This window comes from Dermacentor silvarum, chromosome 8 (genome assembly GCF_013339745.2).
Source record: "Dermacentor silvarum isolate Dsil-2018 chromosome 8, BIME_Dsil_1.4, whole genome shotgun sequence".
Classification (NCBI taxonomy): Eukaryota; Metazoa; Arthropoda; class Arachnida; order Ixodida; family Ixodidae; genus Dermacentor; species Dermacentor silvarum.
Genome location: NC_051161.1, coordinates 1,756,514 through 1,770,603, shown reverse-complemented (window position 1 = coordinate 1,770,603; position 14,090 = coordinate 1,756,514). Strand labels below are relative to the sequence as shown.

The 14,090-nt window shown below is 46.9% G+C and overlaps 1 protein-coding gene across 2 annotated transcripts in view; it reads left to right on the top strand.

The window, feature by feature from the left end:
* LOC119460517 (katanin p60 ATPase-containing subunit A-like 1) overlaps positions 1 to 11,696 on the top strand; it is a 169,377-nt gene extending 157,681 nt beyond the window's left edge. For both annotated transcript variants that reach the window (XM_037721437.2, XM_049672298.1), the window contains exon 10: positions 8,966 to 11,696. In XM_037721437.2, coding sequence (XP_037577365.1) covers positions 8,966 to 9,164 — 199 coding nt within the window. In that variant the 3' untranslated portion in view covers positions 9,165 to 11,696. The remainder of the gene's footprint in view (positions 1 to 8,965) is intronic.
* The last annotated feature ends 2,394 nt before the right edge of the window (positions 11,697 to 14,090 follow it).

The following is a 14,090-nucleotide window of genomic DNA, read 5'->3' as shown; positions in this document are numbered from 1 at the left end:
AGTGTACCAAACAGCTGGAAGAACGCCAACAATATATTCATCCATAAGAAGAGAGACGTTAAACAATCGAAGAATTATAGACCCATTAACTTTCTCTCAGTATTGTATAAAATATTCACCAAGATAATTTCCAATAGAATCAGGGGAACACTTGACTTCAGCCAACCAAGAGAACAGGCTGGCTTCAGAAAAGGAAAATTCTACGATGGATCATATCCATGTCATCAATCAGGTAATCGAGAAATCTGCGGAGTACAATCAACCTCTTTATATGGCTTTCATAGATTATGAAAAGGCATTTGATTCAGTAGAGATACCAGCAGTGATAGAGGCATTGCGTAATCAAGGAGTACAGGAGGCATACGTTGTGGGAATTCTCGGATCTCATGACCGTCGCACGCGCAGCGAACGTCGCGGCAGACACATGCGCTAGGGAGAGTTGGGAGAGGGGAAACTTTCCTTCCGCGGGCGGCGCACGGGAATCGCAAGCGCTAGCAGCGCCACCAGATGGATCACATGAGACCCCGCTGACATCGCCCGAGTCTCTTTGGTCTCCAGCAAGCGGCAATGGCGGAAGTCTCCGCCGCCACTCCGGTATTCCCGCACGTGGTTAGTCAACCGCGTTCTTGCCGCGGCAAACGCCGTGGCCCCCCCGTATTCCCCAGTTGGTAAGTCGGAAGCCCTTCTTTACCTAGTGTATTATTCTCTTCGAGGGAACCCTCAGCGATGTCAGCTATAGCTAGCTGGCCTGCTCGAAGTGTTAGTTGCAGTCGTAATAAATGCTTTCCGAGTGTACACGTGGTTGTTGTCTATTATTTCCTCGAGCTTGTACTGGATCGCAATTGATGCGCAGGCATGCGCCAACCGCGGGGCTCGGTGTGTCGAGGCAGAGGGCCGTTGGCATCACCCCCATATCCCGACAACGTGAATATCTTGGCAAACATCTAGAAGGATTCCACCGCTACCTTGGTTCTCCACAAGAAAAGTAGAAAGTTACCTATCAAGAAAGGGGTCAGGCAAGGAGACACAGTCTCTCCAATGCTACTGCTTAGAAGTATTCAAGCTCTTAGACTGGGAAGGCTTAGCAGTGAGCATCAACGGCGAATATCTCAGCAACCTTCGGTTTGCAGATGACATTGTCCTATTCAGCAACAATGGAGATGAATTACAGCAAATGATTGAGGACCTTAATCGAGAAAGTGTAAGAATTGGGTTGAAGATGAATATGCAGAAGATAAAGATAATGTTCTATAGCCTGGCAAGGGAACAAGAATTCAGGATCGCCAGTCAGCCTCTAGAGTCTGTAAAGGAGTATGTTTATCTAGGTCAATTACTAACAGAGGACCCTGATCACGAGAAAGAAATTTACAGAATAAAATATGGTTGGAGTGCAGACGGCAGGCATTGCCAAATCCTGACTGGGAGCTTACCACTGTCGTTGAAAAGAAAAGTGTACAATCATTGCATTCTACCGGTGCTAACATATGGGGCAGAAACTTGAAGTTAACAAAGAAGCTCGAGAACAAGTTAAAGGGCCCCTAAACCACCCAGAGGTCGAAATTTACTTATGGTGTTGCAGTTGTGCACGAGTCTACAACGAATACGTAGCCGCAAGAATTTTTCGAAATGGTGCCGTAATAGCGGAGTTACACACGTTTGATGATCGAAAAACGGCCCTCTCTCGTTTCGCTCTTTCCTTCGCTACGGCTGGTCTCTCCTCCTCGCCGAGTGCTGCTCCAAATGTCACGTGACATACGTCATCGCCAACGCGCTTCTCAAAACACTGCCTACTTTCGGTTAAGACACATCCACGCTAGCCATGCTAGCGGCACATATGCGGACGACGATACAGACTTCAGTCTGTGGCGCGAGAGGTGTCCAAAGTAGATGACAGTTCGGCCAGCGCCCCGCCCACTGCACGATCAACAGGCCAATCGACGACCGCGAAGCTGCGCGCCTCTGCCACCGGCAACGAAAACATCAGCTGCAGCTGAGTGCACGGCTACCGACGGGAGACGACCGGCTCGGCTGTGCTCGCATCGCAGCCGACGGCACCGCAAATATCAGCGTATTTTTCTTCTTTGTGTACAATTAGTGCGAAGAGTGATAACAACGATAATAAAATATTGCGGCTTGTGAGCGTTGGTAATTCATTTCGAAGCGCCGTCCGCTTTAGCTTTGAAGGGAACCGGAAAAGGCCTAGCGGCCATATCGGTGCCGTCGAGCGATCAGCGGCGGTGAGGCTGCCGCACAAATGAGTCCCGGTCTCATCCTCTCTACGTACGTCAAGGAAATCTCGTCGCTCGCGAGCAAAACCGCTGTCGAACGGTGGCCCGCGAATGGCAAACGGCGTGCGGCGAGTTAGCATGCCGGTAACGTGGACGTGAACTCGGCGCTTCTCGGCTACTCGCTGTTGCTGCGGTGCCGGCGCGTGTTTGCGAAGCGTGCCGCTATAGACACTGTGTTGCGCGCACGTCTCGAAAGGCCAACACGTCGCACTCTGTTCGCGCAGCTAATGAGACCGCTAAGCATGACTGTGTTGTAACACGAGCGATTTGGCACTTGCGTTGCGGGCTGTAATTACCCATGCGCAAGCGCGCACAAGCAAGCAACACGGCGAGGACGAGCAGGGAGCGCGCGTACCTGCTAGCAGACAAACTGGAAGTCGTAGGTTCTTGTTCGACCAATGTACATCGTTTCCACCGTTGACATCACCAGATTCCCCCTGCTGACATCATGACGACCGCTGGGGTTACCGGAAAGGCGAGGGGAGGAGGACGGCATTGTTTTTTTTTGGTTTTGTGGCGCGCCCGCGGCGCGTAGTGCTGCAGCGTTTGGCATCGTTGATTGTGACGGCATTCTGAACTCGATGCGCGTGCTTACTTGCAATGTTAAAAAAATATCTGAGGTGGTTTAGGGGCCCTTTAAGGACCGCGCAAAGAGCAATGGAACGAAAAATCTTAGGACTAACGTTAAGAGACAGGAAGAAAGCGGTGTGGATCAGAGAACAAACGGGGATAGCCGATATTCTAGTTGACATTAAGCGGAAAAAGTGGAGCTGGGCAGGCCATGTAATGCGTAGGATGAATAACCGGCGGACAATTAGAGTTACAGAATGGATACCAAGAGAAGGGAAGCGCAGTCGAGGTCGGCAGAAAACCAGATGGGGTGATGATGTTAGGAAATTTGCAGGCGCAAGTTGAAATACGCTAGCGCAAGACAGGGGTAATTGGAGATCGCAGGGAGAGGCCTTCGTCCTGCAGTGGACATTATATAGGCTGACGACGATGGTATAAAGGCGGCTTGAGGACAGTGGGATGACGACAGTATGAGGACAATCGGATAATGAAGTTGGAATGGCAACAATGGAACAGCCACGTTGGCACAACGACCACAAACACATACCTAGCGGTCCAAGCTAGTAGGCAACTTGTGTCACTGGGTTGACATAAGAGGCTTAGAGAGGTAGACTCAGAGTGCCTGAAGTAGGCAAAGCATGCTAAGCCCATTTAAAAATATTCTGGCAAAACACATCTCAGGATCACTGTCGACATTAATGCGATTAGTATTCAAGCAATGTAGTCGCACACCGTATAGCTGCAGACACCTTTATTTACACTCTGTAGTGGGAGAAGTAGGCGAGTAATGGTGATCACATTGCTATACCATTACACTCTGTAGTGGGGGAAGTAGGCGAGTAATGGTGATCACATTGCTGTACCACAGACCACAACATCTACACCTGTGGACGCCAAAAGGAAAGCTTCACTAAACGCAGCCTCCCAACCATAGCCAGTTTTGTCCCACTGGCACTATACAATTGGGGTTCAACATTATCTGACTTTGAAGGAACTATGGCGTGAGTGCATAGGCATCTTTTTCAGGCAGAAAGCTTTTTGTCACCTACAAAACCACAGATTCTCAATTTTATCAGTCGGACATGTAAAAAAGAGAAACAGACAAGAGGCGTTCCGCCTGCTTTACTTCTGCCTCGTTGTCTACTCCCCTGTCTTCCTTTTTCCTTGCCCGTGCTGCCCTGTGCACTTGATTTTTACACTTTGCCACGCTGCAAGTTTCTGGCTCGGCTGCAATCTGGTGCACAACAACTTGGCATGGGGAGTCGGCTAGTCCAGAGGGTGAACCATCCAGCGCACAACTAGCTTCTCTGGCAGGCAGCACTGACTGCTACACTGTGGTTTAGGCTTTTGTAGTCGCATTCTTGTGTAAGCTGTGGGTGCAGCTGCTGGCATCATAGGAAACGCCAACAGCCGATGTAATGTCCTTGTGCCTGCAGCACAAGAAAGTTTTCACGCTTGTCTGCAGCATCGTACCCTGCTCGGGAACAGTTTCAGTGGCATTCGACATGTCTGGCAAGAACATTGATGCTTCCGAGTGGGCCATGATGTCGCATACACGTTTGTCAGCTTTGGTGCGAGGTGACAACGCTTCAGTAGATATGTAACGCACTGGTTTCACAGGTCTCGTGACATCATCACTGTGCACCCTCTGCTACGCCAAAGTTTGCTTTAATGCTGTTTTTTTTGCCTACTTCACCAGTTTGTTGCCTATCTATCCGTCTAGCCTATTATGCCAACCCAGTTGCCCAAGTGGCCTACCAGCTGGGGCCACTAGGTACCTGTTCGTGGTTGTGATGCCATCGTGGTCATTGCATCTTTGTCATTCCAGCTTCATCATCCCACTCTCGTCATGCCGTCGTCATCGCACTATCCATATAATACCGTCGTCATGTGTTAGTTGTCATACCATCGTCATGATGCCATCGTGGTCGTCACACATTCTACACTGACCCAGTGGCGCATCTGACTCAATGTCTAATAGCTTGGGCCACTAGGCGCCTTTTCGCAGTTGCGATGCCATCGTGGTCTGTAGCCATACAAGTCAGGAACGCACTCCAGACATGGGAGACCAGTCTCATTGTGGCACAGCTAGCGTCTGCTCCGCTAGCGCCCATTTATTATATCCTCACTACGGAAGGGGGAGAGGGGGGCCCAAGGTTGCTGGACAACTGTCTGCTGTCCGCTGCACTTCCCTTTCTTTGCGAAGACGCGGTGGTCAACACTTCATTTCGAAGATCTGCTTGAAGCCCTTGTCGCATGTCAGGATCTTCCTTGGGCAACGTGTTCTCGTATTTTCGAAGAGACGGTGTTTCAGAAGCGAATAGCCGACGCGCCGTTGCCATAAAAAAAAAAAAAAACACCGGAGAGGCATTGGCGCAAGTAAAAAATTCCACGTATTTCCATCGAGGGGCAGCACATGCCATGCGAAAGAAATGATCGAAAGAGGCGTGCTTTTTAAATGTACAAGCAATAACGTACATGTACGCCATTGACCATTTTGAGGGTGTTCGCGGAGGCCATACATGTACGATATTGGCCCTGAAAGGGTTAATAAAGCAATACAGTTGAACCCGAATACTATATTGAATCCACATTTAATGAATTATTGTGTATATGGAACAGCTGTAAAATCCCCTTGAAAATTTCTGTATAAAGTTTTTATTTTATACACCAAATTACCTGTATATCTAACTTTTTTGTGATCCCCTTCAGATTCAATATATCCAAGTTCGGCTGTATGAATGTCACCGCATGCCCCTCTATGGAAATTTGCATCGGCTGACTGGAAGCTGTTTATGCAATCAACTTACTTATCACGAGACTTTATCAGCAAATTTAGTATAGATGGCACAGTGGTGTATTTTACCTCTTTTATCAGTGACACAGCAGAAAAGTTCATTCCACAAAACAATTGGCCTCTCATGTAAAAGACGTGTTACCCGGTGGAATGATGACTGCAGACAGGCGCGAAAGAAACAAAAAAGCATGGGGGGCATGCTGTGTCGATTCCCAAATTTGGAAAATCTTGTTGAATTGAAACATGTCAAGTCACAGGGAAGGTGTACACATCAGGCAAAAAAAGAAAGCTAGGTGTGGTTTCTTTCAAATATAAGCACTTATACACAAGAGAAGAAAGTACGGAATGGGTTAAGAAGGCTAAATAGGCAGCAAATCGATCCCCTGCCCCTGGGAAAGGACGAAGCAAGCACCTTGGAAGACCCGGCCAACGCTCTTGGTGACCACTTAGTGCATGTGTCTAGCTCTATCCACTATTCAGAGTTTTTCCTGAAATTCAAAGAAATAGATGAGCATAAGGCACTGGACCATAAATGACGCACAAATGACGCTTGTATGACTCTTTAACACCGGGCCTCTTCGATTTTCCACTTCTGGCTACCCATGGGCTGCCAAAACCAGCCAAAGTGCCTTCGTTTTTCTTGGGTTGCTCCGCCCACTGCACGACGCACTTCAGCTGCGCCATCGTTTTGCTCTGGCTGAACGGTTCTGGCTACCTGCTGGCTGCCAGAACCAACCAGGACGATTTTGATATGTATGCTCTCTGAAAGTTATCTGGCTAGCAGACGACAAAAAGAGGCAATGAGTGCTCGCCGCCATCTTTGTGAAGGGATTGCAATGCGGGTACTTCAGGTCTTTATCTCGCTCAGCCAACCGGCTACATCATTTTCGGATTTCATTACTTCTAGATTTATCTTGGGTTCCATGACGTTGTACCTTCTGCCAGCTGCTTGGTGCCCCCTTCCTCTTTGGAGATGCTGTTAAAGCAGGATTGACACGACGGACGTGATCGCGAACGAATCACTCAAGTGACATGTGACTTGAATCGGATCACTTAGCACCTAGCATTCACATGAGAGGATGAGAGTGGGGGCGGAGCAGCCTTTACATGGGCGACGGAGCAAACACAACCAACTTTGCTGGTGCCACGTGCACTACAGCAGAACTGACCACGTGCACTAATCGCTGACTACTGGCAACACGTAAAGAGGAGGAGAATGGGCGACCATTGGAGACCATGAAGGAGGCGAGAGGGAAACTTCAACGTGCATGGGTGGGGAGAGGGTGGGTTTTTCTAGAAGGATAACAAAACTTTAAATGGCGGCAAGCTTGCCTTGAGGTGTGGTTTCACAGCAGCGCATGCCATTTTCTGTACAACCTTTCTTGACATTGCACAAGTACAGTATATACTAGAACGAACTGGCCTGGCTGCCAGTGCATCTTCTGCAGCCCTTCGCACACTGTTTATCTTCACTAACAATTTTTTTTATTTTATTTTTTTTTTTTTAATTTGGTCATCTTCCGTTGTTTTCTTGTGAAGTCACCAGCAGCGAGACTGAAAACTTGCTCGATATGCGTGCTCAAGGAAAGGACAGTTTTGTAACAGATAAACACTTAGTGCACAAGATTGAAGTTACTCAATGCCGTTATGCTCGTGCCTTGGGCCCTCAGGCAGCCCGTCTGTTGTGACACCGAGTGTTCACGGCCATCGAATGAGATCTGTTCATGTTTGCCTTTGCACACATGGCACCACGCTTGTTAGTTTAATTAGTAAGTGTATGTTTACTGCAATTTATGCAGTAACTGTAGATCTTAATTTCTGTATGGGGTAAAGCAAAAAAACAAAAAACTATGCAGTTATGTACAATGAACTTGAAAAAGTACTCAAATGAAACCAGTAACAAGCAAACAGTGAGAAAATTTCACAAGCTGCAGTGAGAAATGTTGCCACATTCTCTGACCTTTCCACACATGGGCACAGCTTTAGTCTTAGTTCACTGTATTTACTGTGTGCTCACTTTTGGTGACGGCATTCCCAACTTCTAGCCTTGTGCGAATGTCAGTTTTTTTTATTCAGAGCGAATTGTAATTTGTGTCGAATAATTTCGAAGCAAATAGTTCGATAAAAGGGTTTGAAACTGAGCTTGTTGGTACCGATACATGGCAAAAACACAGCGCTAGAATAACGGGACAAGAAAGAAAGTGCTAGTCCTGCCTTGTCCCATTATTCTTGCACTGTTTATTGCCATGAAGTACTTCAAATAGGTATGGGATTTGCATAAAACCTTGACATAAGTTTCAGATGTTGACAAATCTAAGAAAGTTAGTTCTTTACATGCAAAGCAGCAAACAAATTCATCTCTATCTCTGGGGTTGGTTTATTTTCAAATTGCCATTGTTCAGATATTTTCATTCAAAAATGCAAGTTCAATTTTTTTTACCATGCCAGTATCGCAGAAAATTCGTTTGCAGGGTTTTGCTTACTACGGTGCTTGTCTTTTTGAAATTTTGAGATGGTCGAGGCTGCAGAAGGATTTTGCATTTGCCCCTTATCACAACGTCGTGAATGTGCAAATTCATCTTGGTGCTTTTCATCTATATGCATTCCATACAGTAAACGCACAGACGAATTTGGTAGGCATGTTTGCTGCTTCTGCAGTCCTCGGTCTAGCCCGTGATTTCAGACCCAATCAAGTGGCACACTGCCGCACCTTTGGTTGCTAGGCATAACCAGCACTGCTTTGCCAGGTGGTTGCAGTTTAGTGCCAAGTCAACGAAGATCTGTTTGCAGTGGCTGTACACGCCTCTCAGGAAGCCAAGAAACCATCTCGCTAGCAGGTCATGTCTGAAACATCGAGCCAGACACCTTGCAACATCCGAAACTTTAGTAGCCATCATACATTGGTTTAATAGAGAAGGCAGCGGTGCCACAGGATCAATGTTTAAATAATCAAGGAGTTGCAAAAATTAATCAGTGATAGTAAATTAACTTTTCTTGGGCGTGTCTTGGCTATGAGCCATGCAGTGCCACTTGCTCACTATGACGAAAACTGTCGATTATTCATGTTTTTAAATTTATATTCGTTCGCTTTGAATACCTTGAAAACTGAAATTGGAGCCAGTGCAAATATCATAATATTCGCACTAGCCTACTAACTGCATGCAACTGTGGTTTGTATACCCAGCTATCTCCATTGCTCAACACAGAATGCTTGCGATATTATAGTGTTGGTTTGGTTGTCCTTAGCTAGTTCATACTGCTCTACAAATTCCTGTCACTTTCCTGTAACTGAATGCATGTTGCTACACAGGGATGCATCAATGATGGCAATGCGACGAAGAATACATGGTCTCACACCGGAGGAGATTCGCAACCTCGCCAAGGAAGAGCTCGAACTTCCAGTTAGCCGAGAAGACTTCGAGGAAGCCATACACAAGATCAACAAATCTGTCAGCCGAGAGGATCTGGAGAAGTACGAGAAGTGGATGTCCGAATTTGGTTCGACGTAATTGCCTGCTGACAGCAATTAAAGCCCTTGTTTGAGATTGTGTTAAGTTTGGACACACACTAAGCTTGGCAACCTCTCCACTCAAGTGATCCCCAGTGTGGTTCTCACCCAAGCCTACTTGAGGTCAGGTGTGCCTATTGTCTTCGTCAAGCATTTTGTGGATACAGTGAAACCTTGTTAACATGTAGTTGGTGGGGAACGTGGATCAGGTGTGCGCCAAGTGATGTACTAATTAACCGACAATGGCAGATTGGCAGCTATGAAGTTATCAGCAAAAAAGAAAGAAAAAAAAATTTGTCTTGATTCTCACTCAAACACGCACGCAGGTAAGTTTTATTTGCAAGAAGGCAGCAATAAATCTGTGGTTTTCACTTGCCGCCATGGTGGCCTTCCAACAACAACAGCATCCTCAAACTCAGCAAGGCCGCAAACCAGTTTCTCCATCAGGCCTCACTTCTCTGCGAACGGGCTCATGGCGTGAACGCACACGCCGCGTCGGGTACTGAAGGACCGACGTCCACGACAATGACGTGGCAACGTCTGGGAGCAGCAAATACGTCATGGCTGCTATGTTTTGACGTCACTATCGGTGGCGAATGCAGTCCGGGAAAGGTCCATGTGCCACAATTTCGCTGTCTACGTGTCTACAATTTCTACGTGCACAACATTTCGCCAATTCCGCACTTGTACGCGCCGAAAAATTAAGCAAACACATTTCACTAACCATTTGGCATGCGGTAAGCGACTACGGCGTAAGCGGTCATCCAATACATTTGATTCAATGGTGACAGGGTGGGGATTCATCGAGACTATATTTCAAGCAAAATTACTTATTAAGTGGGTATGTAATAATGAGGTTTTACTGTACTGTGAAATGCACTGTTTGCTGAAGCATCTTATCGTTTGTTCTTTCATGACCTGTTAGACTAGGAGTGTTGTGAAACTTGGTGCAGCAATGCCAATGCACTTACCATACAATGCACTTACTGCACCTTAACCACTTAACATCGTTAAAGCACATATGCAAGGTACTATCGCACTCCATATGAGCCACAACGCGTGAGCATTTTGCCACACGCTTTCGCGTTGTAGCTCATACGGAGTGCGATAGCACCAGACTTCTTTGTTCAGTAAGACCAAAAGCAGAGCACTGGCAGAGTCTTCTCCTTCAAAATGAATTTCCGCTGCTTCTGTAATCTCCTATGTGCATTTGTCCTAGTTATGGCAAATAATGGTGCAATAATCAAAAAACAGCGAGGACCCGCAATTATGCACTTTCCACAATGCAGTGACAGGTTGCTGTGGGCTCCCTTGTCGACTAGATCGTCATGCTTTTAGACAATCGTTTAGGCATCTGCCTATCTAACCTAAGTAGTTTCTGCCCTATAAGAGTTAAATGTGGTAAATCATGCCGCGTGCATAATGATCGTACTGTTTGCGATGATTGGTGGTGCAAGCTGCAGAGCCTTTTTTTGGTGGGATATGTAAGTTTTCTTACATAGCTGTGCTAGCTTCATGAAGGCAGTCATAGCAAAGGACTGAAAAGGCCACGGCAGAAAGTGGCAGTGATTCCTTATATCTATGGTATATTGCACAGGGCAACCATTCAACGAATGTTGCAGTTGTCATGACTGCCCCCGTGAATCACCCATGTAGAAAAACTTGCCTACCAAAAAAAGGCACCAATCACCACAAACGGTGCATTCAATGCACACGCAGCATGGTTTTACCAGATCCTACTCTCATGGTGCAGAAACTACTTAGGTTAGATGGGTAGACGCTTAAAAGACTGCCTAAGAGAGCATCATGATCTTAGTCTACAAGGGAGCCGACAGCAACCTATCACTTCATTGTGGTTTGATTATTGCACCATTATTTGACGTAACTGAGACAAGTGCACATAGGAGATCATAGAAGCAGCGGCATTCTGAAGGGGAAAATGGCACTAGTCTGTCCTTACCGAACACACGTCGCTGGTACCTTCCACATGCACCTTAACCACATTGACGACAATCTGTTGTCTGCTTATAACTTGTTGTTTTCTTTTTTTTCAGTAAATATTCTGTTAACCTTTCAATATGTATGTGCCAGTTGGAACTAGTGCCCTATTTCTTTGCCTCTGGCCTGTTCCCTTTGCAAGTTTACTTTCATTCGGTAGATTGGCACTTGCAAAGTACGCCTAACTTGATAAACCTCCATGCAGTTGTAGGCTTGGGTGCTAGCAAATATAATGCGTAAAAATTTGTGTAAACAAACATTTTGCTCATGTTAAGGCTTAAACTATGCATTCAGTGGTTTATTTAAGTGTGGTGTTTTTGCCTACAATATTTCTAAAAGCAAATTGGTGAAATTGTTCTGGTGAAGACTGTATCTGTCCAACAAAAAGTGTCTTGGACCAAATGTGCAAGAAAAGCAGTAAGTGAAAGCTGGCTGCAAAGAGCTGAAATTGTAGAAGCTTGTCACAAGAATAAGCAGCTGTCACATTCACTGCATTTTTGAGAAGCTGTTTCTGAATAAACATCAACCAACCAAATTTTCTTTCTACGAGTGAATGGTATCTCCTGCCGCACTCCCAAGTCAGTGGCAAGATGGGTGAACAGCAACAACAAAGGGCCCACTTACTCTGGCACACAATAATAATTTTGTCACACAATAATCATCACCTGTCTTGCTTTTGTTTCCTTTCTTGAAAACTCTGCACTTGCTACTTTCCTGTCAAGAACATTATGTCACACTGATAACGCACTTGCCGTTTGTGGCTTAGAAGTACCAGGCACACAGCATTAATGAAAGGAAAGGCATACAAGAGAGATGACGATTATTGTCGTGTGACACGCCCCAAAGGGTGCAACTGTTTTTAGAGTGAAAGATTGCAATTTGTCGTAGATTACTCATTATTAGATCCAAGCACAACCTACAGAGACGGGCACTGTGAACACTGCTCGTATGACGTTGTGGTGGGGACTTGCACTTGTCATATGCTACAGACCGGACGCCTCCAGCAGTGTTTCCATTTGTTCTCTATGCTAGCATGTTTATGGCGGTTCCTTTGTTTTCGTTCGTCAAATTTTTTGGAGGGGCTCTGTGTTAGACAGCAATATATTGTCACATAGATGACAGTGAGCTGCCTGGCACGCAGGCAGACAGAAAGAGACACTGCGTCGGCGGTAAACTTCAAGAGAGTTTATTGGGCGAACTTGTGCCCTAAAGCAAGCGAACATCTCGGTAACTGTGAAAGCAGCAAGCGCGCCTACCGCGTTCCTCGGACTGAGCCAGCGCAAGCGGTGGTCCCGTATTTATACTTTTCACGTCCAAGATCGAAACGCATCAAGCGACGCCGCTTGTGTCGCTGCAAGCCGAAATAAACGCACGTGGCAATATTACAGCGAAGCTGTTAAGGGCTCACTCTTCGATGGTCGCGTCCGGCAATAGAAAAAAACTCTCATTGGCTGTATGCTGTATGTGCGAGTGAAAGCGCGAGGGCGAGGGACACGCGCTTTCACGGGGAGCGAACGCACGGCGGAGAGCAAATGCAACTTATGTGCGAGTGAAAGTGCGCGAGGGCGAGTGACGCGTGCTTTCACGGGGAGTGGATGCACGACGGAGAGCAAACTCGACTTCCCAGTGAAAGGGGAGCGGTGGGGGAGGAGGGCATCGAGGCACCCTAGACTGTGCGTGTGCGTACCCACTCTCCCACTGCGGCACATACGCGCAGCCCTGCCGGCCTCTGCCGCCTGTGCCGCAGACTCTCTCTGGGCTTTTGCCCGCCTCTCCCCTAACAGTGTCGACAACGGCATTTAGCCGTTCCGTCACGTAGTCAGCGTTTTGACAGCGGTTGTGTGCAGGTCATACAAACAACGCGCACAACTGTTGTGTCTCCACCCCAGTGGAAGAGCTAAGAGTTTTTTCTTAAGGGCAGAATTACAGTGCTGACCGACGGAGCTCAGTCCAGTGTGGTACGAACTTTTCATGCATGGTTCTGTGCTCTGCAGCGGTAGCTCACATGGATAATAAAAGCATAAACGCAACAACGTCGGTTAGAGCATTGCAGTTAAAAGACTAGAGTAATGCTTGCGGGAGTGCAGCAGCACGTATGTGCCAAACACTGGCTACTATGGGGACGCTTGGCTTTCATGCATCCCCTGATACTGTTTCCCCGCATGACTCCCATCTCCTGTAATCGAGCTTTGCCGTGTGGCTGCAGACGAGAGATGGCGCGAGTGTTGTGCTGCTAACGCCAGCTAACGGTGAGTTTACTCAGGCACAAAAAGAAGGAGGCTGTTCCTCTTTGGCTTAGGATCGGCAAGCAGTGCGGACGTTTCGCGCATGCGCCAACACATTCTCAGGAGAACATCTCGCGAGGCTTCGGAGCAAGGCACCGGTATGGATGAACACGATCGTTCGAACGCGCCATCTTTCGTGTGACCATACATACAAACGACTAGGCATTGGTGTCCAGCATGGGAGCGAACATATTCAGTCGCTATCGGGTCACGATGAGACGGACTTCCTCGATTTGGCGTGCGCCCATTGGCATGTTCCGAGGGTAGCAATTCGACTGGCTCAATTGGTGTATGAAAGGTGCAGTGAATGCCCATTTGATTGTTTGCACTACTGTGTTGTCGTTCCTTTGTGTGAGAGCACGTGTGAGACCCCACACTACATATAACTTCTACATCATTTACCTTGATTTTAATCTGCTAAAGCTTTTGTTCTCACAACTTGTAGTTCATGTTTAAGTGACAAATTTTCACATTTGTTGGCAGAAGAACAAGGACTGAACTAACACTGCATGTCGAGATTCTGCAGGCAGCATTATTTGCTCTTTGAATTGCTTCCCAAAATTACGCTATTCATCACTGGTTTAACTGGTGGTAATTTGAAGTGAAGCTAATTGAGGCTTTCAGCGGTTTTCAGTACAGTGAAA